Source organism: Armigeres subalbatus, chromosome 3 (assembly GCF_024139115.2).
Source record: "Armigeres subalbatus isolate Guangzhou_Male chromosome 3, GZ_Asu_2, whole genome shotgun sequence".
Lineage (NCBI taxonomy): Eukaryota > Metazoa > Arthropoda > Insecta > Diptera > Culicidae > Armigeres > Armigeres subalbatus.
In genome coordinates this window covers 375617450-375644370 of record NC_085141.1, presented here as the reverse complement: position 1 = coordinate 375644370, position 26921 = coordinate 375617450, and the positions used below count along the sequence as shown (strand labels likewise).

At 41.0% G+C, this 26921-nt stretch overlaps 2 protein-coding genes and 1 pseudogene across 6 annotated transcripts in view; 1 reads left to right on the top strand and 2 right to left on the bottom strand.

Annotated features, from left to right (window-relative positions):
* LOC134226558 (sodium-dependent transporter bedraggled-like) overlaps positions 1-26921 on the bottom strand; it is an 822794-nt gene that overhangs the window by 368198 nt on the left and 427675 nt on the right. The window lies entirely within an intron of this gene.
* On the bottom strand, positions 5755-8327 carry LOC134223685 (cytochrome P450 9e2-like; annotated as a pseudogene).
* LOC134226548 (sodium-dependent transporter bedraggled-like) overlaps positions 21305-26921 on the top strand; it is a 49192-nt gene continuing 43575 nt past the window's right edge. The window contains 1 exon segment of the mRNA XM_062707394.1: positions 21305-22130. Within this exon segment, the coding sequence (XP_062563378.1) occupies positions 21367-22130 (764 nt within the window). The 5' untranslated portion in view covers positions 21305-21366.

The window sequence follows — 26921 nt, the reverse complement described above, 5'->3', positions numbered from 1 at the left end:
CTTCTCTTTTTCTACAGTGAGAAGAGAAAAATGAAGAGTTAGAAATGAGATCTCACTGCCTCTCTTTCAATTTGAGAAGTGAGTAGTGCGTTCAGGTGCTGGGATAGTGGCGGCAGAAGTCGGGTAATGAGACTCACTACTGCACCAGCTTTCGCGCTTTCTAACACACACAGCAATAAGTGATAAACATGAGGGTGCAGAGATGAGACGTCTCACTCCTCATTTTGCGTTTCTCACTTTTATGTTTGAGCAGTATAAGTGGAGAAATGAGAAGTGAGTAGTGATGAGATGTCTCACATATCTTTCTTTCATTTTTTCTTTTTCTCACTGTAGAAAGTAAAAGCGCGAAGTGAAAGTGAGTTACTACTCACTTCGCGATTCTCATTATTTCTACAATGAGAAGTGAGAATCGTCCCACTCCTACCTCCTCATTTCTCACTTCTCACTGTAAGAAAGTAAAGCCGTTGAAGTTGGTAGTGAGACGTCGCTTCTCCACTTTTACAGTGAGAAGTGAGAACTGACTTAGTAGTGCGAAATGGGTAGTGAGACGTCTCACTACTCACTTAACTCTTCTCATTTTTTACAGTGAGAAGTGAGAAATGGGGAATGAGAATTGATACGCCTCTCTCCTCACTCCTAATTTCTCACTTTTCAAATGACATATTCGGTTAAATGTCCTTTCGGCGAAATGTCCTATTCGGCCAAATTACCCTTTCGGCCATATGACACTTTTGGCCAAATGACCCTGTCGGCCAAACGACCATTTCGGCCAAACGACGCTTTCGGCCAAATCATCCTTTCGGCCAAATGACCCTTTCGGCCTATTGACTCTTTCGGCCAAACGACCCTTTCGGCGCCAGATGGGTTTCGGCCTAATGGTTTGTGCGGCCAATTGGCTTTCGACCAAATGGGTATCGGCCAAACGACCCTTCCCCATTCATTGAAACATCATTTGTCAGTTGGATTATGAATGTTATAAATAAATATGTCTGAGCCTAACGTATTCCTCCATTAAACTCAACCGACTCTACGATACTACCCATAATTCTATTACCCATAATGCCATTACCCCGAAGGCCACTATCCCGAACGTTACAACCCCGAATGAGTCACTACGAACGTGGGCTTCATGGCCGTGCGGTTAGCGACGTCAATCGTCTAGACCAGCGGTTCTCAACCTGGGGTACATGTACCCCTGGGGGTACCTTCGCTGGCCCTAGGGGGTACCTCGGACAAAAATGCGTAATGGCGGACATATTACAATTCCAATCAAAAATCATTGATAAAGTTTTGATAATTGTGTATTCTATTTCAAAATTTATATTGTTACATATAATATGTACGACCAATACAATCCTAATTGAATCCTCTGCTTTCCACAAATCCAGCACAACTGATAGCATGAAGGGCTGCGGAGATAAAAGATCAAACGAAACAAAACGTCAGAATGAACAAAATGATTTTTTCACTAAAGCATCGGTTGCCTCGTAGCAAGAGGATTAGAAGCATCCTTTTACGCACTTCTCTTTATAAGGCCTTTTTCAAACAGCTCAGACTCCCTTTCAAGGGCCTCCGGAAGCCTCCTTCAAGTGGTTATGCTGCCTTCTTTTCAAGAGGCCTCAGAAGCCTCCTTTCAAGCTCAAGCCTCCTTCTAAGAGGCCTGGAAGCCCTTTCAAGAGGCTCGGAAGCCCTTTCACAAAGCTCGAAAGCACCTCTCCTTTCAAGAAGGCTGAAAGCCTCCTTTCAAGAGGCTCGAAAGCCTTTTCTCAAAGAGGCCGGAAGCTTGAAGCCTCCTCTCCAAGAGGCCTCGGAAGCCTCCTTTCAGAGGGGCTCAAAGCCCCTCTGCTTTCAAGAGGCTCGGAAGCCTTCTCTCAAGAGGCTCGGAACCCTCCTCTCAACAGGCTCGGAAGCCTCCTTTCAAGAGGCTCGGAAGCCTCCTTTCAAGAAGAGACTTTTCTAGAGACTCGAAAGCTTCCTTTCAAGATGCTCGGAAGCCTTCTTTCAAGAGGCTCGGAGGCCTTCTTTCTAAAGACTCAAAAGCCTCCTTTCAAAAGGCTCTGAAGCATTTTTCCAAGAGGATTGGAAGGGTCCTTTCGAGAGGCTCGGAAGCCTCCTTTCAAAGAAACAGGAGACCCTAGCAACCCCAGCACAATTCACGATGATTTGAGTTGATATAACTCATATGACCAAATTTAGTCTTATATGAGTATAATAGACTTATTTACAACATGTGTGTTGCTCGGGAAGCCTCCTTTCGAGAGGCTCGGAAGCCTCCTTTCAAGAGGCTCGGAAGCCTCCTTTCAAGAAGCTCAAAGGCCTTCTTTAGAGGCTCTCGAAACAAGCCTCCCTTTTCTAGAGACTCAAAGCTTTCTTTCAGATGCTCAGGCGCTTCTTTCAAGAGGCTCCAGGCCTTCTTTCTAAAGGTACTCAAAAGCCTCCTTTCAAGAAAGGCTCTGAAGCATTTTCCAAAGAAGATTGAGAAGGGTCCTTTCAGAGAGCTCCAGAATCCTCTTTTTCAAGAGTTGACAAGCTACCGGCGACATTTTCAGTTCAGTTGGGCCCTCTACCAGGTGCAAGTACAAGATGTGGGTTTGAACGTGTTCAGTAGCTACATGGCGAGAATATCTTCGGCAGCAAGTGTTTAACTCAGCTGTCCAATATTCCACAGAAATAAGGAAGAAATAGATGAGAAAGGTCGCTTGAAGGAGAGATCGTTCGTGAACACGCACGTTTCCACGGATAAAGCGAAAGTGAGTCGCCAGGAAAATACAGAAAAGGCGGGAGTCAGAGGTGGAAAGCCGAGAGAAAATGATGCCGCACCAAGTAACACGAAGTCGTGCAACGTCGACCTCGACAGTCATCAAATCGACAATTGCTCGTCGTTCAAAGGACTCGATCTAGACGGCAGATGGAAAGCGGTAAAAGCAAACAAATTGTGCGCTCGTTGTCTCACTTCGGGAGAAGTGTACGGAATCAACGGCTGCCCAAAACAACATCATCGACTACTTCACTTCGAGCCACCAATGTCATCGAAAACTATTAGTTCATCGGCAGCTGTCGTCGTCTACGCTTTTTCCGATCATCCCAGTAACCCTACTCGGGAAACAGGGACAGTTCAACACAGTCGCATTCCTCGACGACGTTCCCGTTCCACTTCGTATGGCACTCTTCAAGGGTTCTGAAGGGTAGGAGGAGATTACGCAGCACGTTTTCGTGCATAATGCAGAGAGTTTGAGGCGGTTACTGTCCACGCCGCCGCATGGCATGGCGAAAGTGGATGAGTAAGTAAGAGTGGTTCGAAATGAGTAAGAGCGGGTGTATAGTGAATGAGAGTGGGTGAGGTGATAATAATTAGTGAGGCAGAGGAAATGAGGAGTAAGGAGGTGTGTATGAGAGTGATAAAGAGGAAATCTTGTTTGTCTTCGGGATGTTGTGTTGAATCAAAGAAGGCATCATCTCGGTTCGCCTTCTGTCGGGCAGACGCGTTTCTTTTAAAAAGGTATTATTTCCTCTGTGTGCCTTATCGTAGTATAAGTACGTTCATTCAAAGGAGGTATCATCTCCTCTGTCTGCCTTATACCGGGCAAACGCGTTCATTTAAAGAAGGCATTATTTTCTCTGTCTGCCTTATAACGGGAAAACTTGTTCATTTAAAGAAAGCATCATCTCCTCTGTTCGCCTTATACCCGGAAAACGCGTTCTATTGAAAATAAAAAAAGGATCTCTTACTACATTTCGTAGAATAATAATTTTCTAGGTCATAATGACAGGAATGACAGTTAAAGTTGATTAGAAGAATATCATGGTTCTTTAAACTGGTTGGTTAAAAATCTGTTGCGATTCATCGATATCTGTTAGTGTTAAACATAATAATAGAATACTACAAATTCTAAATGTTTTCGGGGTAATTGCCTTTTGGGGTAATGGATTTCGGGGTAGTGTCCCATTCTCAGGGTGATGGTTTTCGGGGTTACATTCGGGGTAGTGGCCTTGAGGGTAATGGCATTCGGGGTAGTGGGGTGGAGCCACCTCAACCGCTATGTACCTAATGAAATTATTTTCGGAAACGGAGTCCAGTAGTACACGAGCAGGAAATCGATTGCAGATGTCATCCTCAATTATCACAACTGCAGTTGCTACGGCTGGACTTCTTGGTCGAATGTGTACACGATACTATCGAAGTGCTCAACCATGGTGTGGAGGTTTACTTCTGATTTCTTTGGATGTAAAGCGCAGCTTTGAAGAGAGCTTTGCCTACCGCTTCGTCACCGTCAGCTGGAATTATTCCACTCTTTAGAGTGAAATCCACCTTCCAGTGAAAGAGCAACGTGAATAGGTCGCGAAAACTCAGCCAATCGTCAATGTCCCCGTTGAACATTTGCAGCTGGATCTGCGGCAAACGTAGCTGATTGACGTTCTCCGCCTCGGTTTCCGCCTTTACCATGGTGGCTCGTCCTGTTTTACTTCTACCGTTGAATGTCGTTGAAGGTCGGTTGCCTTCATTCTCGCTGCATCCATGTCACAATGGTGATACTCAGGAAAATAGAGGTACAGTGTAGTATACTGCGAAAGTCCTTGCTTGGCCAGGGCTTTCCACTGGATAGGATTAGCTCGAGTCAACTCGATTCGGGTTGCCAAACGATGTCTTCGATGTTCAGTTTAGGGTATCCTGTTCCAAACCAGGATAGCCGATCATCGACCCATTCAACAGTAACTGCAGTAGTCTGTCCTTTCTTTATTAGCAAATTTTCAAATTCACTTTCCATGGGGCGTTTATATGTTAGTCCCGAACACTAAATGATTTTTTGCTTATTTATATCTCTATATATAAAAAATAGTTTACAATGAATTATTGGCAGTGGCTGATTTTCTACTCGCCGCTATCACATCCCGGCGCTATAGTATATGCGCAAAATAGCCAACATGAGTTAACCGCCAGAAATTTGTATGGCGAAAGACATCTAATGAACGCGGGTTTCTCAAGATTAAGACTTTCATGAAAACTATTTGTTTGACCGGTTATGAAGGATGGTGTCCGCTACTACGCCCTTACCAAATATTTTTTCGATTAAGGTGCTTAATTTGGAGTAATCGAACCTCGTAGATGCCTTTCGCCATACTGATTTCAGAAAGTTAACTCCTTCTGTGCCGCTGTAAGCACGCTCAAAGCAGGCGATTCATTCCTTTGAGGTTATATAACTCACGAACGGGTTCACCGACTTGTATGGTTTTATCACTAATCAATTCGTCTTGCGACCCGCTGTGTTTTTATATACCCAGAGTTTGCAAATTTGACGACGAAAGTAGAAAATTTTAAAAATTATAATAAATAGAGTAAGTTGTAATGAATCGCCTGCTTTGAGCGTGCTTACAGCGGCACACTAGGAGAATAAACTTTCTGAAATCAGTATGGCGAAAGGCATCTCAAGGCTCGATTTCTCAAAATAAGCACTTTCATCGAAAAATATTTGGTGGTATGCGTAGTAGCGGATACCTTCCTACATAACCGGTACCAAATAGATTTTCATGAAAAAGTTTCTAATGTTGAGAAAACCCGCGTTAGATATCTTTCATTATGCCAAATTTCTGGTTAACTCCATGCTGGCTATTTTGCGCATATACTAGCGCCTGGATGGGAAGCGGTGGGTAGAAAATCAGCCACTGCCAATAATTCATTGACGATAAATTGATATTTAGAACGCCAAATTCAACAACGAGCAATGCAGGGTACGTTCGGCTATAGCTATAGTACCTAATAAATATAAAATCAATTTATTTCAGAAAAATCAATATATAATAATACATTTAAGGAATAAAAATGAATACAATCAATCACAACTTTGACACCCGTGGCTTCAACTCGAGCCAAATTCCATTCTCCGAAGCAATTTTTGTTGGACTCTTTTCTAGTTTAGAGGAATTTGCGTTTTCTCAGTCACTTGAAGCTAAAAATTCAGAAGCAACAATAGATAGACAACAGCTTTCATCTCCATCAGTGCAAAGTGGAGCCTAAAGGAAAACACCAAAATGAGTTTATCATAGACACATTAGTAAACATTCCATGACCAAAGTGCTGACCGCGTTTTCAGGGGCGCACACCACTCGAATACGCACAACTGTCATTTTTATTATTTCACGCATGCTGCGACGCAGCAAAGCTAAATCAACAAAAATGACAGTTGTGCGCCGTCTCCGTATCGAGTGGTGTGCCCCCGAAAACGCGAGCACTTTGAAACTTGGATTCCGTCAGGAGTGACCTAAGCCATTTTGATCATACCAATACAGTTTCTCGGACCAATTCCGAACGGCAAGTACGTATCCGGATTTATGTTTCTTCGATTCTCCGCACTGAACCGCTCCGGATCGAACCGCTCCGGCTGTGGATAGTACTTCGGATCGCGGTGAAACCCAATCACGCTCGCCATCACGGTGCGGCCCTTCTCGATCGTAAAACGACAGCCCTGTCCATCGTCGTAGACGTAATCCTTGACACACAACCGATCGACGATCGTCCCAATTGGCTGGCCGTACACCCGCATCACCTCCGAAACGACCACTTATCCATGTACACCATGGCTTGGAGAACCTCGTAGGACAGCGGTTTTCCTTCGAGCGAACGTTCCCGTTTCAACGATTTCTTCGTATAACCGGTTCTGGACGTCCTTATTTCTAATCAGTTCGTACGCCATGAACGACAACGTTACCAGAAACCGTTTCGAACCCAGCCGTGAAAAAGATTAACGCTTGTGCGAGAAGTTCGCTGTCGGTCCTAAACACGGTCATGATTTCGCTTACCAACTTGAGACTCTTTAACCACGGAAAATGCCTCTTCTTTCGATTGTTTCTCGACAGAGTGCTTCAGATTACCTTTTTTTGCCTGCATCAACAATTCGATCATATCCGGCCGGTAAAATGTTTGTGTTCTGTTCTGCCGATTTTTTATAGTTTCATGGATTGTTCTCCGGAAAGAACTGGATCATGTTCCTTGCTCAGAAAATCAACGTTCGTCATTTTGACCATTAGTTTCGGGAGGTAATATGTAGCCAATTCCTTTCAGTGTGTTCCAAAACCCGTTGGGGTTGCGCCATGACTGCTTTTCCCCAGAAGAAATATTTCATTCTCCGGCTGTCTGAAGGAATCCACCTTCGATTCCGAACGCCGTCGTCGCAATGACATCATTAGCAAAACCGCGAAAAACAGCTCCTTCATTTCTACGGATCACCTTCTCGGTGGCTCCATCTTTGACACTGCCCTTGTAGAACTCGACCATCCGTTGTCCGCACTCGCCGATCGCCGAACATTTGTCGCATTTTGCTACCGGTGAAGGCCCGGACTAGCGAGTGTCGCTCACATGTCCCGCCACTTGTTGCCCCGCAACGCGACCAGCGAGTTCAAAACCAACATGTGCGAACTGTCCAGCTCTTGGTCGCCACCGAAGCTGGAATGGTCGACAAAGTGATCGAAGTCCTTCACGGCTATCCGCTTGAGCATTTCCGGATCACGAATGACGAAGACCGGATTCAGCATGTTGAACATTCCGTAGACCCTGGTGGAGGTTGGAAAATAGTGAAAAAGGTAACTCATATCAAAACGATTGAAACTTAAAATTTGAAAAATGTACAATTGAGCATGGGCAACGATCATCCGTTAGTACTTCTCCGTGATTAACTGGAAAATATGTGATTTGGGTATGTGAAGGATTAAAATCGAGAAAAATCGATAGAATTCATTGGAATTTTCCCCCTAGGGATAATAATGAACAAATTCTCACGGAAAAAGTCGAAAAATTTCTTGGAAATTCAATATTAATACAAAAGAATTTCCGAAATGTGATGCCCTTGGACACGATTCATAGCCAATCCGTTCCTGAACGAACATGATCGCGACTCGCTCGAAGGTTCAAATATAATTATCACTCATAAGACAAAGGTTAAGGTTTTCTAGCTCATATATCAAATTGATGAACTCTCCTCAGTTTCAATTCACTATTTGAAAAGCATTTCCAGTTAACCATTGACAGCTTCTCAGTTTATTGCACTCCCGACGATAACAACACTATCCACTGTCAATTTCATATCAGTTCCACATCAAGAGCAACGGATTACTCACTTATCATTTGGGAAGCGATTGTACAGCCAACGCAAATGCTCCAATATCCGTTCTTTTCCTCAACAGTGGTCCTAAATTTCCGACTCCAAATACCGGCTTCAGAAATGGCATCGGCTTATCCGCAAAAGTAGAAAAGTGGCGTTTCGCGTCATGTAGCGATAGATCAGTCCGAGTACGATCACCACTGCGGTAATCGTTCCAAGAACGGTGAAATCCATGGTTGCAGATAAGTTTGCTCCCGTCTCGCCCTCGCTCGATGTTTGTTTTTATTGCGCTGAGTTTTTTTTCGTGGCGGACTATCACTGAACATTGAAGGCGCCTTTAACAGAACTGGACAGCACTGAGACATTATCTGTACTGCTGGAGCTTGCCTCGATACAAGCCGCTAACATTATATCGCGGCTCTTAAGTCAATAGGAGCATGGGGAGAAGTTTTTTTTATGTTTATTTGTAGAGACACTACACCTTTAATCTTCCCGATAGACATTTTTACTCTTTCGAGGTAATTTACCGCCAAACAACGGACCAGCAATATAATTCTCGCATATGGTTTCATACTGTCCTTTTTCTTGTTTGTTGTTATGATATCCCCCTATTGGGACGGTCTCCTCGCATCTTAGTGTTCATTGGGCATTTTCCACAATTATTAACTGCGAGGTTTCTAAATGAAATTACTATTTCTGCCTTTTGTGCGCCATAGTGAGGCTAACATGATGATACTTATATGCCCAGGGAAGTCGAGACAATTTCCAAACCGAAAATTGTAGGCTGCACCTGGAATCGAGCCCAGCCACCCTCAACATTGTCCTGCTTTGTAGCCGCACGGCTTAAGGAGGCCCCCTGCTGTTATCTTTTATCCAAATTGTCAGAGACAAAAATTTTAATTACACCTGTTGCATGTGTTCCGATATACATTTTCCTCGTGCCAACCTGATATGAATCCAATCCTCTGTATTGATAAAAGCGTCAAAGTCAAAACGGATTGTTGTTGATTCATGCTTCTGTTGTTTGTTGGATGGAATGACGCTTTACGCCTTCGAAGTATTAACATGAATCATAGTAGCCTAAAAAGAATTGATTGATTGCTTCATTTGCATTTGCCACTCACTATTTTAAGAGAAGATAGTGGGAATTAGGTACGTGGTAAGTATCGTGGTGCATCAAAATCTGTACACCCAAGCACTTGGATTGGACTTGGAAAAACTTCTTTAGAAAATACCAATCAAATGCAGATAGAACGTTCGTCATTGATACAGGACGAGGGCCTCTATTTTTATATGCTCCACTGTATTGCATTGAAAACAACTGACCAAATTTCGAACAAAATCAACACCTCCTGAATCGAAATCCGTCCATGGTGGACGGATTTCGAATCATAGGATCATAATCCGTACATCAATTTTTCTAACTTAATATTCAAGTTAAAGCAGACCGAATGACCAGATCAGCACTATGAATAGTTTAATACGCACCTTGAGAAACGATACAATCACTTTCGGTGCAATTAGGTATGACCAACACGGGAACTAATGGCACCTGAAACTTCGCATTTGCTGGTGATTTGTTTTCTAATTTTGTTTTATTTCAATTTCAGAGCCTACTTCCCATTTCAATAGCCAGAAACCTTAAGTCAATTATGAGATCAGGATGAGATAAATGATTTTGAATTATTACGCATTGCAAGAAAAATTTGGAAACCTGGAAAATTGAAAGCGCCTTTAATGAATATTTTCCTGGCTACTGATCAAAGGCAGCGTATGCCAAATTTGCAATGTTTTGTTTTTATTCACATTTATGACATTTCTATATACAATTCTTACTGAAGAATCACTGGATTAGTGGGGATATTGAGACTTAAATTTTGAATAATGAAGAAGGTGAGAAACAATAAATGAATTTATTCAACCGGAAAACTCATCCTTCGTCAAAGAATAAAATGGCCATCGAATTTCAAGGGAGGAGAAACAGAAATTAAAATTAAAATTTTCCCCGTTCCTAATCATGGCGAAGGAGTGAATGAAAAAATCTGAATTGAAAATGTACCACTGTATGAAAGAAAAGATGCCTTAGCGAACCAAAATACACATTATCAGGGTTTTGACTTTTCGTTTCAATGAGACCAAAGCAAGCGTTTTTCGGCCAAGGGAAAATCTTGTTTCGTTGTTTATGTTGAGGATCATCTTTCACCCATCAATCTTTTCTCTAGAAATTGCATTGGAAAATGAACGAAAATCTTGCCTATTACATGAAAATCCCTTTTCGTTTCATTACTTTCACCTCTCACTCACTTTTTGCGAGAATTATCGCAGTACAATTACAAAATTGTATGGTCGCGCCGGGATTCGAACCCAGAATAGTAACAATAATATCTGTGGAGATGCGGTTACTTTAGCCACACCACCACGCCATCTGTATGAAAGCGTTAGTTATTTTTTCCTCATAGGCTACTACCATTTGCATTGATGATGCCACGAAAAGACTCAAATATGAAAGAAAAGAGCAAACCAACGCTGAGCGGCAATCGAAGTGAGCGAAAAATTGTTATCACTCTCAGGCTATTTTTCTTTCCCGAAAAGCGATTCTCCCCGAAAACTTTCGTGAGGGAAAATCATGTGCTCCTGAGATTGGGTGAGCATTACGTACCCTGCACATTATATGAATATCAAAGTTTTTGAGTTTTAGGGAGCGGCATGGACTATTTCAAAAAGCTTGCAGACCTTTCACTTGGCTACTACAAGTTTTGTGGTTTGCTTAGGACGTGATGTGGTTTCACAATGAGCTCTTTTGAACTTACATAAAAACTGCATGCATCGCATGTAGACCCTGCCAAAGCTACCGTGTGCCACTAAAATCACACTAGTCCAAATCCTGATGCTGGGCGGGACTCTGAGCAGACATGAAAAAACAGGGTTTGCGTATAGCCAATAAGCATAAAAGACAAATATTTTCGAACAACATAAAAATTTTATGACAGAATTATACCAAATTATACGGCGCATTCCTCTTAATCTAAAACATTTCCATGTCTACGTCGGTATGTACACGCCATTCAAATTAGTTCACTAGTGACAGTTCATTGGTGTTAATGTTTGAACTCAATTCAACGCACACTATGCATGATTTGTTCTATGCGGAGATCTACCTCTGCGCGTTATTTCCGCGTAGCTATCCAAATTTTTCTTTTTCTCCGTAATATTCCCTTAAGGACATAGTTGGAAGAGTACCACGACGGGAGTCAATATGGACCTTCCTCGCGTCAACCCCACACCTCCCGCACTCCTCTCCCACCAGATGCATCGAACAGCATCGAACAAAAGTCTAATATTGAAATTAATAACCTGTTCACAGCATATTTATTCACTTTCCGTGATAATGAACATGTTTATCCAAATAGTCCTATGTATTTCGGCTCGAATATTATCATATCTCAGCAGTTTCGTGCCAATTTAACAGCCGTTGGCGACTGGGTTTATCACTGCACTTCACTTCTTCTCAAAGGGCATGGAAAAATCAAGTTTTACTCACTTCTCCTCACATGAGCAGCCCGAAATGTTGATGGAATGCAAATTAAAAAGTCACTTTTCGAAATCAGTCACTTGTTTAAACCGAAAATTTATAAACTGCTATTTTTGCCTGAAAAAAACGATTAAAAACTGATCGCGGAGCGAATGTAAACACCGCGGTGCACCGGCACCGGCAGCAGCAAACTAATAAGAAGGGTGGTTCAAAAAAATTTTTTTTTCTCCGCCACGCTCAGTCGATTATGATTTATAATTTGGGTGTCATCCAATGGTTTGGGCTGGTTTGAATAGAGGCTTACCGTGCACAAGTCGTTTCAGGTTTGTATGACAGTTGATATGGCGAGGTTGAATTTTACATTATTCTGATTCTGGCACTCCGTCATTGGGCGTTAGCGAGGGGGAGACCATATCACTGGATGAAATCTTCAAGAACTTCAACTCCATAGACAATCCATATTGAATGGTCGTTCCAATAGTTAGGAGTCGATTTTAATCGAGGTTGCGAGTCTTTCGCATGATAATTAGGCTTCTCAGAAGGCATCAGTAAAACGTGCAATTCAACAAAATACCCAGAATTTGTCTGTGATATCTATCGCACCAGGGACAGATACTTCTAGTCTACACTATCGCACCAGGGGCAGATGCTTCATACAAAAAGTGTAACAAAAGGGTGAGTGGGGTATAACATGCTATATTTGCGTTACGTAATCAATGGATCTTTCCTGCGGTGCGGTTTTCGTTCAGTGAAGTCTCTGGAATGTTGCTTTTAGCTATGTGGGTTCTCTTTTCGCTAGCGTTTGGAGGGGATGCGCCGTAGCCAGTGTAATAAAAGGTTTAGTTTCCCATACTAGTTTTCATAAAAACTTGAACCGGCTTGCGCTCAACCAGTTTTTGTTCAAACCGGTTTTCTGAGGGCACTCGGAGCATGGGACGGAATCGAGTGAGCGTAGTGGAGCTGGGTCGTTTTTTGAACCACCCTACTAATATTCTTAGCTATTTTATAAATACGACTCCAATACTACTACAGGGTGTTCAATAAGTTCGAATACAAATGTTTGATCATTGTGTTTGTAAGCTCAATGTACATACATATTCTGTATTAGTATTGGTGTTAGCGTTAGCGGTATATATACGCTAACGGATGTGTGTGGTGTTGACATTCTGTCTCTTGTTGTTTGTTTATTACGCGCGTTGAAAATGGATTGGGGCATCGTAAATAGCCGTTTTTGAAGGTCGAAATCATTGCGGCGTACTACAAAACTAAGATTTTGGGGACGATTATTGCCCCCAGTGGCCCGGTGATAAGACGGAGATCAGTACTACTTGTTCCAATAGGACGATAACCCTTTATACACGAAAAATGCGATTTATGCCTTATATGGGGACAATTTCATCGACTTTTTGGACAAAACTTTGCGACCCCCCAGCTTCCCGGATTTGAACCCTGTCAACTTTCTTGTTTGGTCCTTTATTATGTTAAAGCTGTACGAATACGAGGTCAGTAACTTGGATCAGTTCAAGACGTAATTCTCAAGATCTGGAACTAGGGCTTGGATGAATGAAACAATGAAGATGAGGACCGATGCTTCAGCACCAGATATACTCCCGAGGAAGGTAGCTTCATGAGAGAACAGTTTCAAAGTGCTTAGTGAAGAATGCTTCCTCGCTCCATATGGCACTGCTGTACGAAACAAATGGAGAGTGAAATCAAGCACCCACTTGTGCAGAGAATATTTAACTCTCTTGCCTCACTTCTACTGAGTTGCGCATTTCTGTTGGAATGAATGTGTAAAAGAGAGGGGTATGATGCAAGCTCTTTCCCGCTAATGAGGTTTTGTATTTACTCAACACACTCGCATATGAAACACTGCCGATGAACGAAGGAAGCATCCTCATTTCACGCTTCCCTTCTGAACGATGCCTCTTCAGCAGTACCCGGCTTGTGAAGATGCCACGTTCAAAACTCCCCTCTTTCAATGTCACTCAGCGAACAGGACTATCGAAATTCATAACTGGCCCCTTATGAATCATCGACTAATTATTCCACCAACAGCGCTTCTTATACGCAGTTAGCTTCCAGAGTAATCAAGCGTCGATGGGCGTATGGTCTACTTACCGGCCTCCCTACCCCGACGTCCATGGTTCGAACCCAGTCTGCCGCACTTTACTTTTTTTCAAATGAAAATCATCATTCATAAGGCAACATATTGAAATTCATACCGATTCCTTGTGGCAAATTTTCATAAGGCGTTTGATTGAAAATCATACGTCCATTTTCTTCAGTGTATAAAACGAATGTTTTGTATTTGCCTCTTTCATTGTTCGTGCAGTAAGCAGCACGGCATCGAGGCAACATCAATCGGTGCACCGAAATCAAAACCTCACTGTGGGCTAAAAACGAAGCATTCATTCGTTTTTGAACAAATTTTCCAAGCCCTGTCTGGAACGAAATGTCCATGCAGACCGTGCGTGCCGCTTGCGATGGATTTTAGAAACGTTTGAAGCTCGTGAAGAAGTACAAAATAAAGGTCATTCCAAAAGAAATGTTACAAACGTTCCTTATAAACAATACTTTCAATGAAATGGAACCGGGAAAAGAAATAATTTAATCTCAGTTTTTAAACATTTTTTGAAAGTGTATTCGAACTTATTAAACAGTAAATGACAGTTTTCATTGTACCAATACTTTCAAAGCTTTGTTTTGGTACTCAACCCACCTTCACCTTAAATTCCCTTTAATTTATTGATATCGCACGAAGTGGACGGATTTCGGTTCCTTACGGTACGCTTTGTTAGGTTAAAGATCAAAATGTGTTACGAAAACCTGAACGATTATATGCGAAAAGGTATGAAGTGTAGCTTATAGAAACTCCGATAATCTGCGCTTCCGCATGACATAGTAAAAAAAAACTTTTGAAAAATTACTTCTCAAGTAAAATTTCAAACGAGCATATGCCCAGAACAATGATATGGATTGAATGCATTTGAAGACACTCCTCACGGAATCCAAATTTAAAAGTCGATACGGAAGTTACGCACAACTGTCATTTTTATCATTAAATGATCACGCATGCTGCGACGCAGTAAAACTGAAATAATAAAAATGACAGTTATGCGTTGCTCCTGTATCGAGTGGTGTACCCTTGAACTGCGAGTACTTTTTAAATTTGGATTCCGTGAGGAGTGTCTTATTAGAAAATTATGTTTTAGGGATCGTTCAAAATGACGTTGAAGCTTTGGGGAGGATGTCTTTAGTCTTTAGATAGATTTAGCTCAGGAAAAGGTATTGAGGGTAACCGCTCCCTTCGGTGGGGTTTGATCTCACGAAACCAGTAGTTCAGTAGTCCATTTTCTTATCGCTTCTTCGAAAAAGTGGTATATCGGAAAAAAATTCAATGAAACCCATCCATTTAATAATTTTTACATTTCACCTAGGGTCTTAACTTTATGGTAAAATTTTGATACGGCATTTTTTCGTCTACTTATATATTTTAAAATGCCCTGAATGTTTAAAATGCCCTAGAATAAGGATTCCCTAAAAATATTTTTTTCATTCATCCATATTAATGCTTTCTAAAATTGACATACATGGTATAAGGAATTTTATAACGAACATTTTGCTGGAAACAGTAGCCTTCCACCTCTATCCGTTTAAAAGTTATTCACGATTTACTGCAGATTGGACAAAGACGTTTTGCAATTCCAGATCATAATACCTGATTTAACAGTTCATGTTCAAGTGAAGAAACGCCTACTTTTCCATACCAACAAAATAAGTGCTTTAATAACCATTACAGCTGTCAAATGAGCTACATAAAATTGATTATAACACTTATTGACTAAAAAAAACTCCCCTAAAAACTAGAAATTTTCCATTAAAAATTAGAAAATTGTCAATAAAAAGAAATCAGGGTATGAGAAATAAATAAATATAAACTTTCCACAAATAATGCAAAATTTCTACAAAACAAAAATAAATTGGCACTTTTTAAAAGCAAAAACTGCAATTATAAAAAAGAGCTTCTCATGAATAAATCAAAAAGTTTCCACGAAAAAAAAACAAATTCTCATAAATAAATCTCTATTAGCAATAAATAATAACAACTTGAGTCAAGTCAAGTACGAGACACTGAAAGGCGGCCTTAATTTTGAGGTCGAAATACGTATCTGTTAAAGGACCAATAAAATAGTGGAAATAAATGGAATAGTACAAACTTGTCTTATGACAAGTGAATATATTCCACTAAAAGCTTAAAATAATTTTCTTAGCAATTTTATTCTTTTTTTTTTTGTTTTTTATGTAATTTTTCTTTTTTATTGCTCTTTATTGATTATGTACTAGCAGACCCGACGAAATTCCTCTAAAATTGATTTATTCTCTGATTAGTTCTCGAGTTATGCAAAAATTTCTCGTTCATTTGTATGGGAGACCCCTTTCCAAAGAGGGGACGGGTCTCGAACCATCTCAAGATCCTTCCCCGGCCCCAAAACCTCTGCGTACAAAATTTCACGCCGAGTCTATAAGGGTCAGACAGACAGAAATTCATTTTTATGTATGAAGATTTTGTGTTTTTTTTTTTTATTTTTAATGGAAAAAATATATTCTGGGGCAAATGTGGTAATTGTTTATTGCTAATACAGGCATACTTTTTTTTTTTTTTTTTTATTTTTTTTTTATTTCGTCAACCAACGTAGACTAGTACATATACATGTTTGTTTTTGTAATGCTATAGTATAATTAAATAATAGGTTTTTTTAGTAAAGTGATGTATAATTTTGATTTTGAATTTATATTGCTGAATTTGTAATGTTTGTTCTTTGGAAATACTGTCTAATGTTATGCCGAGACATTGTTAAGTCAATAGTTTCGCAGTGTTGATTGTAAACGGCCATCATTCGGTTGAGAGGCCCAAATTTGGCGTAATTTGTACGGCAGTGGTTAGTTAAAAATAATGTTCTATGTCGAAGTAGCCGAGTACCTCTATAGTACGTACCCTCGATAGTGCGTACCCTCGATTGTACGTTCGCTCTATTTTCTATACGATTTCAGTTAAAATTTTAATATTTTTTGATCATGGTACATGCGTGGGGTTCTTCATATGCTACGTAATCATTTTACATCTGATTTAAACAGCATCGTGAGCTTATAACGAATTTAGTTGCAGAGTTTTAAACAAGCAGCGTTTCATAAATGTTTGACAGTCTCACGTAGCACACATTATTCTATTATTTTGAACAATTAAAGGAACATCTGAAACAGCTGAATACATTCTCTAAAAATATTATCAGCAATGATTGAAATTGTATGGGTATGGATGTATAAATGATTTTCTTAGAAAGCAGAATAGCTATCCACTTAATTAAACAATTATTATGTTCCGCCATCGGGGGTGACAATGGGTCTGGGGGTGAGCAGTCTGGAGGTCGTAGAGCAAAATCGTTCAAAAAGGTCTCTTATATTTTAGTCTTCTTGCCCTCAGATACATTCAATCTATTCTAGCAGCATTCTAAGTGGTTGAAACAGTGACTCATTCTCACCCCCATTTGACCCATTGTCACCCCCGACGACGGTTTATGAATTATTTTATTTATCAAGGAAGTTAGTTCCAGTTCTAGAACCCGTCCTCATGTATTGATTCACCTAATAGATCAGAGAACATTTTCCCGAATCCATCATGGGAATAGTGTTTCTTAAAAATGAATTTGCGACAAGATGTTTCATTTTTTAATTCAGTTCACAATAAGCTTAGTTTCAATCTATCCACTTGTCAGTGGCAACTTTTTCTTGAGATACAAATTAGCAGCATTACTAAGAAGTTTATCCTGGAATCGCAGTTTCTCTCAGGGTTCTTCCATACAATTCCATACAGGATTCCACTTGATATTCAAAAAAGACCTGTGCGCCGATTTAAATTATATCGGCGGTGGCGTGGCGGCGTCAAGCCGCTGGTGATTTGCGGTGATGTGAATCAATTTCGTACATTGAAGTTTTCTGGAATATATCCGGATGTTTCTCCAGGATTTCCTTCGGAAGTTTCTCCAACATTTTCTCCGCAAGTTCCTCCAGGAATTCCTCCGCAAGCTCCTCCAGGAATCTCTCCAGAAGCTCCTTCAGGAATTTATCCGCAAGTTCCTCCAGGAATTCCTCCGCAAGTTCTTCAAGGAACTCATGCGCAAGTTTCTCCAAATATTCCTCCAAGTATTCCTACAGGAATCTCTCCGAAAGTTCCTTCAGGAATTCCACGGCAAGTTCCTCCAGGAACTCCAGGAAATTCTTCGAAGAATTCCTCCGGAAGGTCCTCCAGGAATTTCTCCGGAAGTACCTTCAAGAATCTTTCAATTTTTTTTCAAAATTCCATCTTAAATTGTTGCCGTAGAAATTTCCACGTCTCCTGTCTCAGAACTTTCACCAGGAAGTCATCCAGAAATTCCCATGTAAACTCCTCCTGGCATTCGCTCTGAAGTTACTCCAGAAATTCCACCAAGATCTCCCATTAATTACTTCGAGGTTTTCCAGAAAATTCCTTATGTATTTCTTCATAAACTCACGTAGAAGCCCTCGATAGGCACATCCCATTCACGCCCGGGAATTCCTCCAAAAGTTGCTACAAGAACTATTTTTTGGGATAAAAAATAGTTCATAATTTTTTTTTCGTGAATTCTCCGGAAAATTCCTTGAGAAATCCATCTGAAAATTCATCTGGCTATTTCTCCAGATAATTATTTCAAAGAAATTTCGTTAAAACTCTTGTGTAGCTACCTCCCAAAATTCCTCTTGAAATTCCTTTGGAAATTATTTAAGTAGTTCTCCCGGAAGAAACAACCGGTATTCTCAGAAATTTCTACCGGATACCTCCTCTAAAATGTCTAAACAAAATCATCCAAAAATTTCTTCATGATTTTCCGAGAATTTTTTCCAAGAATTAGCAGCAGTATCTTAAAACAATAACCCTAGAAACTCTCCCAAAGTTTCTTTCAGAAATTCTTCTATGGATTCTCCCAAAAATTTCGTCGAGAATTTCCCCAGAAATATCTTCAAAAATTTCCCCAGAAATCCCTTTTCCCCAGAAAATGTCTTCATGAATTCCCCGGGAATTCGTTTCGGAATCCCCACAGACATTTTTTCAACATATTCAACATATTTTTTTTAGGAAGAATTTTAGAAGGAATTCTAGTGGGAGTATCTGAAGGAGTTCCCGAAGGATTTCCTGCAGAATTTCCTATAGAAAGTCCTGGAGGAAGAGATCTCAGATGGATTTTTTGGAATTCCTGGAGAACTTAGAATTTTATCCCGTTTTTACATCTTCGAAATTTTGAAACTACATCGACAATACGCAGTAGCGAGCCCAACCAAGATGCAAGAGACTCTCCGGTAATCCCAGGGTCGGCTAACTACTGGGTAATCAAGGGTTTTTCGCGGTAAACAAAAACTAACACCGGGAACTTTCACTTTACTTGTATAATTTTTATTTGTTCCTAATTGTGGCGTGTGCGTGTTGTTCTGTGTAATAAAATTATGTGTTAATTTGTTATGTGTAACCTAATTTAACTGTTGGTACCGGTACATACCGCTGCTGCTGTTGGTGACGGGAGCAGAATGGCCGACACAGCGACTCCTGCCCAGCTGTGCGACCAGAAATCTCGCCGGAATAGCGAGGCGAGCGGTGAACAGACAATCTTTGTCCGACATGGCCAGCGGGCGTTGCTGGACGATGGTGGGCAGGCGTCTTCCCTCGTAGGCGCAATCGGCCCGGCCGAGAGGGAAATCTCCTTTTCGGTTGGGCCTACGGCCCGAGATAAAGTTCCTTCTTTGAGGATCCACGATCTTTTACGTTTAGACGCGGAAGCCGATTGGCTTGGTGTGCTGAGCGGAATCTACCACAAAAGGTAGAGGAAAAGACAAAAGAGGTCCTAAAGGACCGATTGGTATTAAAACCGGGTTTCCCAGTGCACAGCGTAGAATTACCTGAACAGGTTTCCCCAATTATAAAATCTAGCTCCTGCTAGGAAAGAGGCTGTTTCAACTGCACTTTCTAAAAAACACTTCTCCGCACCCTAGGAAACGATAACATTGCTTATCTCCCCATAAGAATCGAGTATACGGGCAGCAAAAAGTGCGGTGCGTCGTTTCCTCTGGGGAGCGCCGCGTGTACTTTTGGGCAAATGCGTTAATAGTACGTACGCTTCGATAGTACGTACACTAAAATTACGCAGGTGTACGTACTATCGAGGTATGCCTGTGTTGATTTATTTATGGAAATTATGTATTTTTTACGTGGATCATTTTGATTTCTTTATGGAGAATTCTTCTGAATTGAATTGAATTATCCTTATTTACGAGATTTTCGGCCCTAGGCCGGTTTATCTCGCGTAGAGAATTCTTCTTGAAAATAAATTAGCACTTTTAAAAGCAAAAATTGCAATTATAAAGAAAAAAATGCAATTATAAAAGAAATCAAAATGTTCCACAAAAAAAATTCTTTAAAAAAATAATATTAGCAATAAACAATTTTCCACAGAATAATTTTTTTTCCTCGAACTGGAACTTTTAGAGAGAAATATAAAAAAGCAATAAAACTGAGCCTTTTTCCATAAATGACCTCTTCTTTGAAAGTGTTTAAAGTTAAAAAAAATGATCAATTGAATTGCTTTTTTGTATTTTCGTATTTTGTTATTGCTCTTTCATGATTACTAGCTGTCCCGTTGAACTTTGTCTCGCCAAATATTAATATTTTCCAGAGAAGGGAAAGGTCTCTAACATACGAGTCTATAAGGGTCAGACAAACAGAAATTCATTTTTATGCATATAGAAGTTTTATTTGATCGCAGTATTCGACATGCTAACTAAGAAAATGTACTTCCCAACATGTGTTCAGGTTTCGCTCATTACAAATTCCGTACAAATGCTTGCATAATGGTTCATTTATTTAATACAACGGATGTGAGTTTAGTTTAGTCACAAGATGAATCATCGCACCATGTACCATGCGTCTCCATATGCTTTTAAGCTCATATGCTGCTGAACAGTTTTCAAAGTCCCTAAATATCGTTTCCTCCGGAAGGCCCATTTTTGCCAAAAAAAACCCTCATGGGGACATTCAGATATAGTAATGACTTATGTTATCCTAATATCTTAGTATTTTAACGTATATGAATATGCAATCATGCAAACATGTAAGTGACTTCAACGCCGTCAAAGCGATGTACCTTTTCCTACTTTGTGACCAAATAATCTCGGATTTATCCCAATCAAACAAAAAAGTCGATTTCAGAAGTCGCGAAATTCAAATGCAACACATGAGCATCGCGAATACAAATTTACTGTCGCTCATTGTTAATAAAATTGGCGGAAAATCGATTTTTTTAAAACAATTTTGACGTGTATATTAAACTTTAGGGAAAGTTTAATGGGTCACATGCCCCATCGTGTTCCCACACAAAAAAATGCTTTATCTGCTTCTAACTATGTCATCGCTCTTTAAAATTAAATTAAGTGGAGTTGATTATCCATGCACACACGATGTAAAGATGTTAAATCCGTGTTCAAGTCATAAAACATTCTCTATTCTGTTAAACTAGCTGATCCGGACTACTTGCGTGTCGATCGAAACATAACATTCGCCACAGCACATCACACTAATCAAATATTATCTATTTTCTCTCACTTGCAGAACCTACTTCAACGGAAACTCTCGACCGTCGCCCTCGTCGCGCCTCAACATGGCTACGCAACTCAATGCGCAAAACTCGCCCAATAACACTGCCAGATCATCATTTCGATCCCCAGAAAACTCCACAGAATGCCTCCCCTGACGACAGTATTAACGCATCACTTAGCACTGTGTGCACAGACCTCGCCAGCATGCCTCACCATGATCAGCAAGAATCTCTCCACTCGCACGAAGACTACAACGAACTCAGCTCCATCACGACCCTTCCCGCATCGGAATTGGATCCTCCGACGCAGGAAACCATAACCACTGAGTCCTATCAACAGACTGAACCATCTCCGCCGTCCACCCCACTGCCCAGTGCCCCCATCACCGAGGAGGATCTCATCCCCTACTTCGTGTCGGCCTCACTCCACGATCGAACGGTGGACCTGCCACCTCCTCCCCCGCTGGAAACGAACCTGGACAGCCCCACACAGATGAACCGCCCACGGCAAACCGGACGACGTTCCGAGGTGCGACCCCGCGTGGTAGCGATCACAGCCGAACGGGACGCCCTCACCAACCAGCTGATCATTCGAACCAGCACAAGCCCGAACCAACGAATCAGTAGCAACGGCTCGTCGTCATCATTCCGCCAGCAGCAGGGCCCTAACGCACATCACAACCATCGCCAACAATCGGCTCATCACCATCATCAACATCACCACCACCATCACAATCGATACGGCGGGATGGGATCGGAAACGAGTTCCATCGGTTCGTCGCGGAATCCGAGCCCGGTGTCGCTGCTGTCAACGACCACGTTCAGTTCGATTGCGTCCGAAAGGTATGTGAAAAGTGGTACACAAAACTTTCCCCATTTTTTAGTTACTTAAGTCATATAACATTGGTAACTAAGCTGGAAAGTTAGACGCGTTGATAACAAATGTTTCACCTTATAATTGCCTTTAGACACGGTACTTTGATATTTTTTTTGTAATGGATTTGCGTCATTTGAAGTAGATTGGACTTTCAACCCTCCTGCCGCTCCTGACTTCGGAGGAGCATGGGAGAGACTGATTCGAATAATAAAAAAAAACTTTCTGTATGAAATGTTGAAGGCCTATAAAAACAGTCACTCATCTCCGGATGTTTTAAGATCTGCGCTCATTCAAGCGGAATTCTGGATTTTTGGATATACTTTCAGGTTCTCTTTTCGAAATTCATTCAGGAAAACTTTAGAATATTCCCTCAAGAATTCTTTTGAACACTCTTTTAGTAATTCCTTAGCAAAATCCTCCGGAAATTCCTCTCCTTATTAAAAAAATTCTTCGGAAGTTCCTTAAGATTTCCTTCATTATTATAACCCTGCATTCTTAAAGAAATTATACACTGCCAAAAATATCTATATAAGAATATAAGATATATGTGTCGCCGTTATAAATTTTTGCAATAGCTCCACCCTAATATAATCGATTAAGAACCACACATAAATTAAATTATTGCTTATTCGAGTCAACACATAAAGTTTATTTAGATATATATATTTTATTAGTAGTTCGCGTGGAGAATGATTATGTGTGCGCTGATATACATCATAAGTTAAATCTATGGATTTTTGCCAATAAATATGTGGGGTTTTTTAGTAGTGTAGAAGGAATTTTCGAAGGAACTTGAGTAGGCCCGAGAAACACACTTGTTATAAGGGAGTTTCTGTGACTCATATGCGACCAAATTAGGTCATATAAGAGTTGCTGCAACCAAATCTGCCAGAACTGTGCTACTAGGGGGAGCTCCTACCGGATCTCCCAACTATGTAAATTCCTAAATTGCTTCGAAAATTCCTTCGGAAATTTTTCCAGGAATTCCTTCTGAATATCTTTAGGCATTCCTTCCAAATCGCCAAAACGATTTTTTGCCAATAGATTGTAGAAAGAACCCAAAGTACAATACATTTTCAATTATTTGGTTATATTGGTACCAAGGCTTTTGCAATAATTCCATCATCGGCATATACTCAATCCAGTTCAAAAAGCATATGCGTATTACATGATGCCAGTTTTCTCGAATACGAGATGTTCAAGGTACTTCAAATAAAAATTGTAGTAATTGTTGAATTCATATAAATTCAAAGGACCCACTGTCAGGGATTGCACAAATCGATCTCAGTAGAAAACGCACAACGATAAAAGAGAGGCAAAAACCTCTTCGAATGATAACAAGCCATGAAAACAAAACTATCGCACTTGTACCTATACAAGTTGGAAAAAAAAATTGATTCGGATAGGTGGCCCCCACCGAGGGGGTTTGATAAAACACGTTTATCTCGCTCATTTTATATTGGGACCATATTTTTGTCGCACAGCTATGCAAAACAAGTTGAAATACATCGTCAGAACCGATGCCCCTCGCAATTGGGGCTTATTAAAAGGAATTTATCATAGGTTGTAGCCCCCCGAATCAGTTCATTATCGTAACAGCTAGGTACCGAAAAACGTCTCTCACGGATATGCTACCTATCGAGAGTGTATACAGACATGACAAGTGAGAGATTTTCTCATTCTCCTTTGAATTCAAACCCTGCCCACTGTGATATAATATCATACATTTTGTTTCTACACATATTTTCTGATACATTCGAGGACTGTACTTCAAAACACTGCCGTAATCTGAAAAAGTGACGTATACGCCATTTTCTAAAATGGTGTTAGCGAGTACTACTCATCGAGATCTTTAACAGAAAAATGGAAAACATGCATGTTGTAAAATGGCTGTTACGTCACTTTTCCAGAATACGGCAGAACAGGCGACGGCAAGGACATCCTAGGACATCCAAAAACCCATTTTCGTTCTACGTTAGCTCTATAACTGTTCCGCTCCTAGGATTCCATAAATTCCCTGGAGTATATGCCTTAAGATCTACACGCTTTACCAAATGGCTTTTTGAATGACTCTTGTCCCCTGCCCTATTTGATTGAAAAAAACAAATTGGATGCGCCTTCAGTAACTGTTCCTTCCCAGGTAGTTCAGGGATGCGTATCCAAGGCAGGGTGTCGATTACCTGGAAAAACATGGAAAACCTTGAATTATCCTTTATAAAATCCTTCGGAAATTCCTTCGAAGCTTCTTCTCCAGGTATTCGCTTTAAATCTCCAACCGGAATTTTTTTTCTGAATTTTCCTTCAGGAATTCAGTGAAAAATTACTTCAGGAAATTTTTCAGATATTCCTTAGAGCAACGGTTCTCAACTGTAAGCTACTTCCTGGTAGCGAAACGCGGGGACAGTGCTCACCTGCGGGAGAAGGATCAAAATGTAAGCTACTTCCTGGTAGCGAAACGCGGGGACAGTGCTCACCTGCGGGAGAAGGACCAAAATGTAAGCTACTTCCTGGTAGCGAAACGCGGGGACAGTGCTCACCTGCGGGAGAAGGACCAAAATGTAAGCTACTTCCTGGTAGCGAAACGCGGGGACAGTGCTCACCTGTTGCATTAAGCCTATTCCGCTGATGAAGGGACGGTCCACACCACAGGGTATCAAATTGGGCCAATCACTTTTTCGTTTTATTTTTATAGATTAAATACTAGTTTTAAACTTACTAATCATTTATTTAATTTTAGCAGATTTCAATTTTATTGATAGAAAAATGTTTTTACACGTGCGTCTTACACAGCAGAAAGATGTGGAGTGAGTGAAAAATTCAAATTGAAAAAAAAAACGCCTACTTCGACGCACCACGTTTGCCTACCGCGATGTACCACACTCGCCTACTTCGATGTGCGCTTAGGTCGTCATGGTAACAACGGTCGCATCGTGGCATTCACCGTACCCGAGCAAAAGTGGTTGTACTGCTGACAGGGTTGGTAACATTCTCCGGGCCCGAAAACGAGCTGATGGACTGGAGTAGCACAATCTTGGTCACTGGCCTTTTAAACAATGATTTTGATGTTCTAACCGATACTGTTCTGACTTTTTCATCTGGACCCTTGTACACTGCTTCGACTATGCCTTTCATCCAACTTCCTCGATGCAAGGCTTCATCAACTATCATTACTACATCACCGATATGATATTCGTTATAGTTCCTGTTGTCAGGCCATTTCCGACTCCTTATCAGTTCAGGACGATAACATCCCGAGCAAAGTCTGAAAACATAATGAGAGCATATAGAAAACATATTTTGATATTGATATCAAATCGAAATCATAATTTGTTTTCAAATATGAATTATCATGATTGATTACATATTTTGATATCATTTTGCTGTTGATTTCTAAATTGTATGATCTGACATCAAACTGTGTACTTATTTTGTTATCGGATCCAATATCAAAATTAGTTTTCGATTTGCTCTCATCGATAGCAGGAATAGTTTTCGATTTGATGTCACAGTAAGTTTTTCTGATGTAGATTTTGATCTTTTAACCGTTAAAACGACCAAAAGGATATCAACCTGAGTTATCAAAATTAAGCGATTTCACAACAACAAAATTAGTTGTCGATTTGCTCTCAAGCTTTGCTCGGGATGCTAACCACCTGCGCCAGAAACGATCGGCGTAAACCTGGGATTGCTTGTAAGCGGCACGACAGTCCAAGTCTCGTTCGTCGAAGTCGTGATCGAACTGTGTCGAATTGTTTCGGCCTAACAGCAGCATGTTCGGCGTCAGAGGTTCAACATCTTGGGGGTGCTCCGGAACATGTGTAAGCGGCCTATTGTTGACAGTATTCATCACCTCACATAATGTTGTTCGCAATACCAAGTCCGTCGGATGTCTTTCCTTAAGCATTGCACGAAGACCACTTTTCACGGAGCGCACCAAACGCTCTCAGCATCCTCCAAAATGCGGAGCACCCGGTGGAATGAATTTCCATTCGACACCTCTCACACTCAATGAGTCCTCGAGTTGTGGCTGATCCAAAGCTTTCACTAGCTTCTTTAGTTCTTGATCTGCGCCTGTGAAGTTGGTACCATTGTCTGTCATGATACATTGCGGTAATCCACGGATGGACATGAAACAGCGTATGGCCATAATGCAGCTGCTTGTATCTAGCGATGGTACAACTTCGAGATGCACTGCTCTGGAAGTCATACATGTGAAGAGTACCACCCATCTTTTTTCAACACGACGGCCGACCTTGACACATAGTGGTCCAAAATAATCTATTCCAGTGTTGGTAAACGGGAATACGAAAGGAGTTGTTCGTTCTGGCGGCAGCATTCCCATCTGCGGAATTCGAGGTCTTGCCCTGAGCTCTCGACACTTGACACAAGACATAACGTATTTTTTCACCTGCGAGCGAATCCGGAGAATACGATGACGTTCCTTGATGTTGTTGACAACTGTTTCTAAGCCTTGATGTGCATTAGCGATATGGTACATGCGAATCAGTAATGTTGAAAAAGGATGATTGTCCGGCAGAATGACGGGGTTATTAACTTCGAACGGCTTGTTGTCATCTTGCACGCGGCCTCGCATGCGGATCAACCCATCTTGTAGGAACGGCGAGTAGGTTCTCAAACGACTGCTGCTTTTCACGAATCCTGAATTCTTTATGCTGCGTCGCTCTTCTTTGAAGACCTCCGATTGCACCTTCCTGTACCACGCATTTCTCGCATCGGACATATCATGTACAGTAATT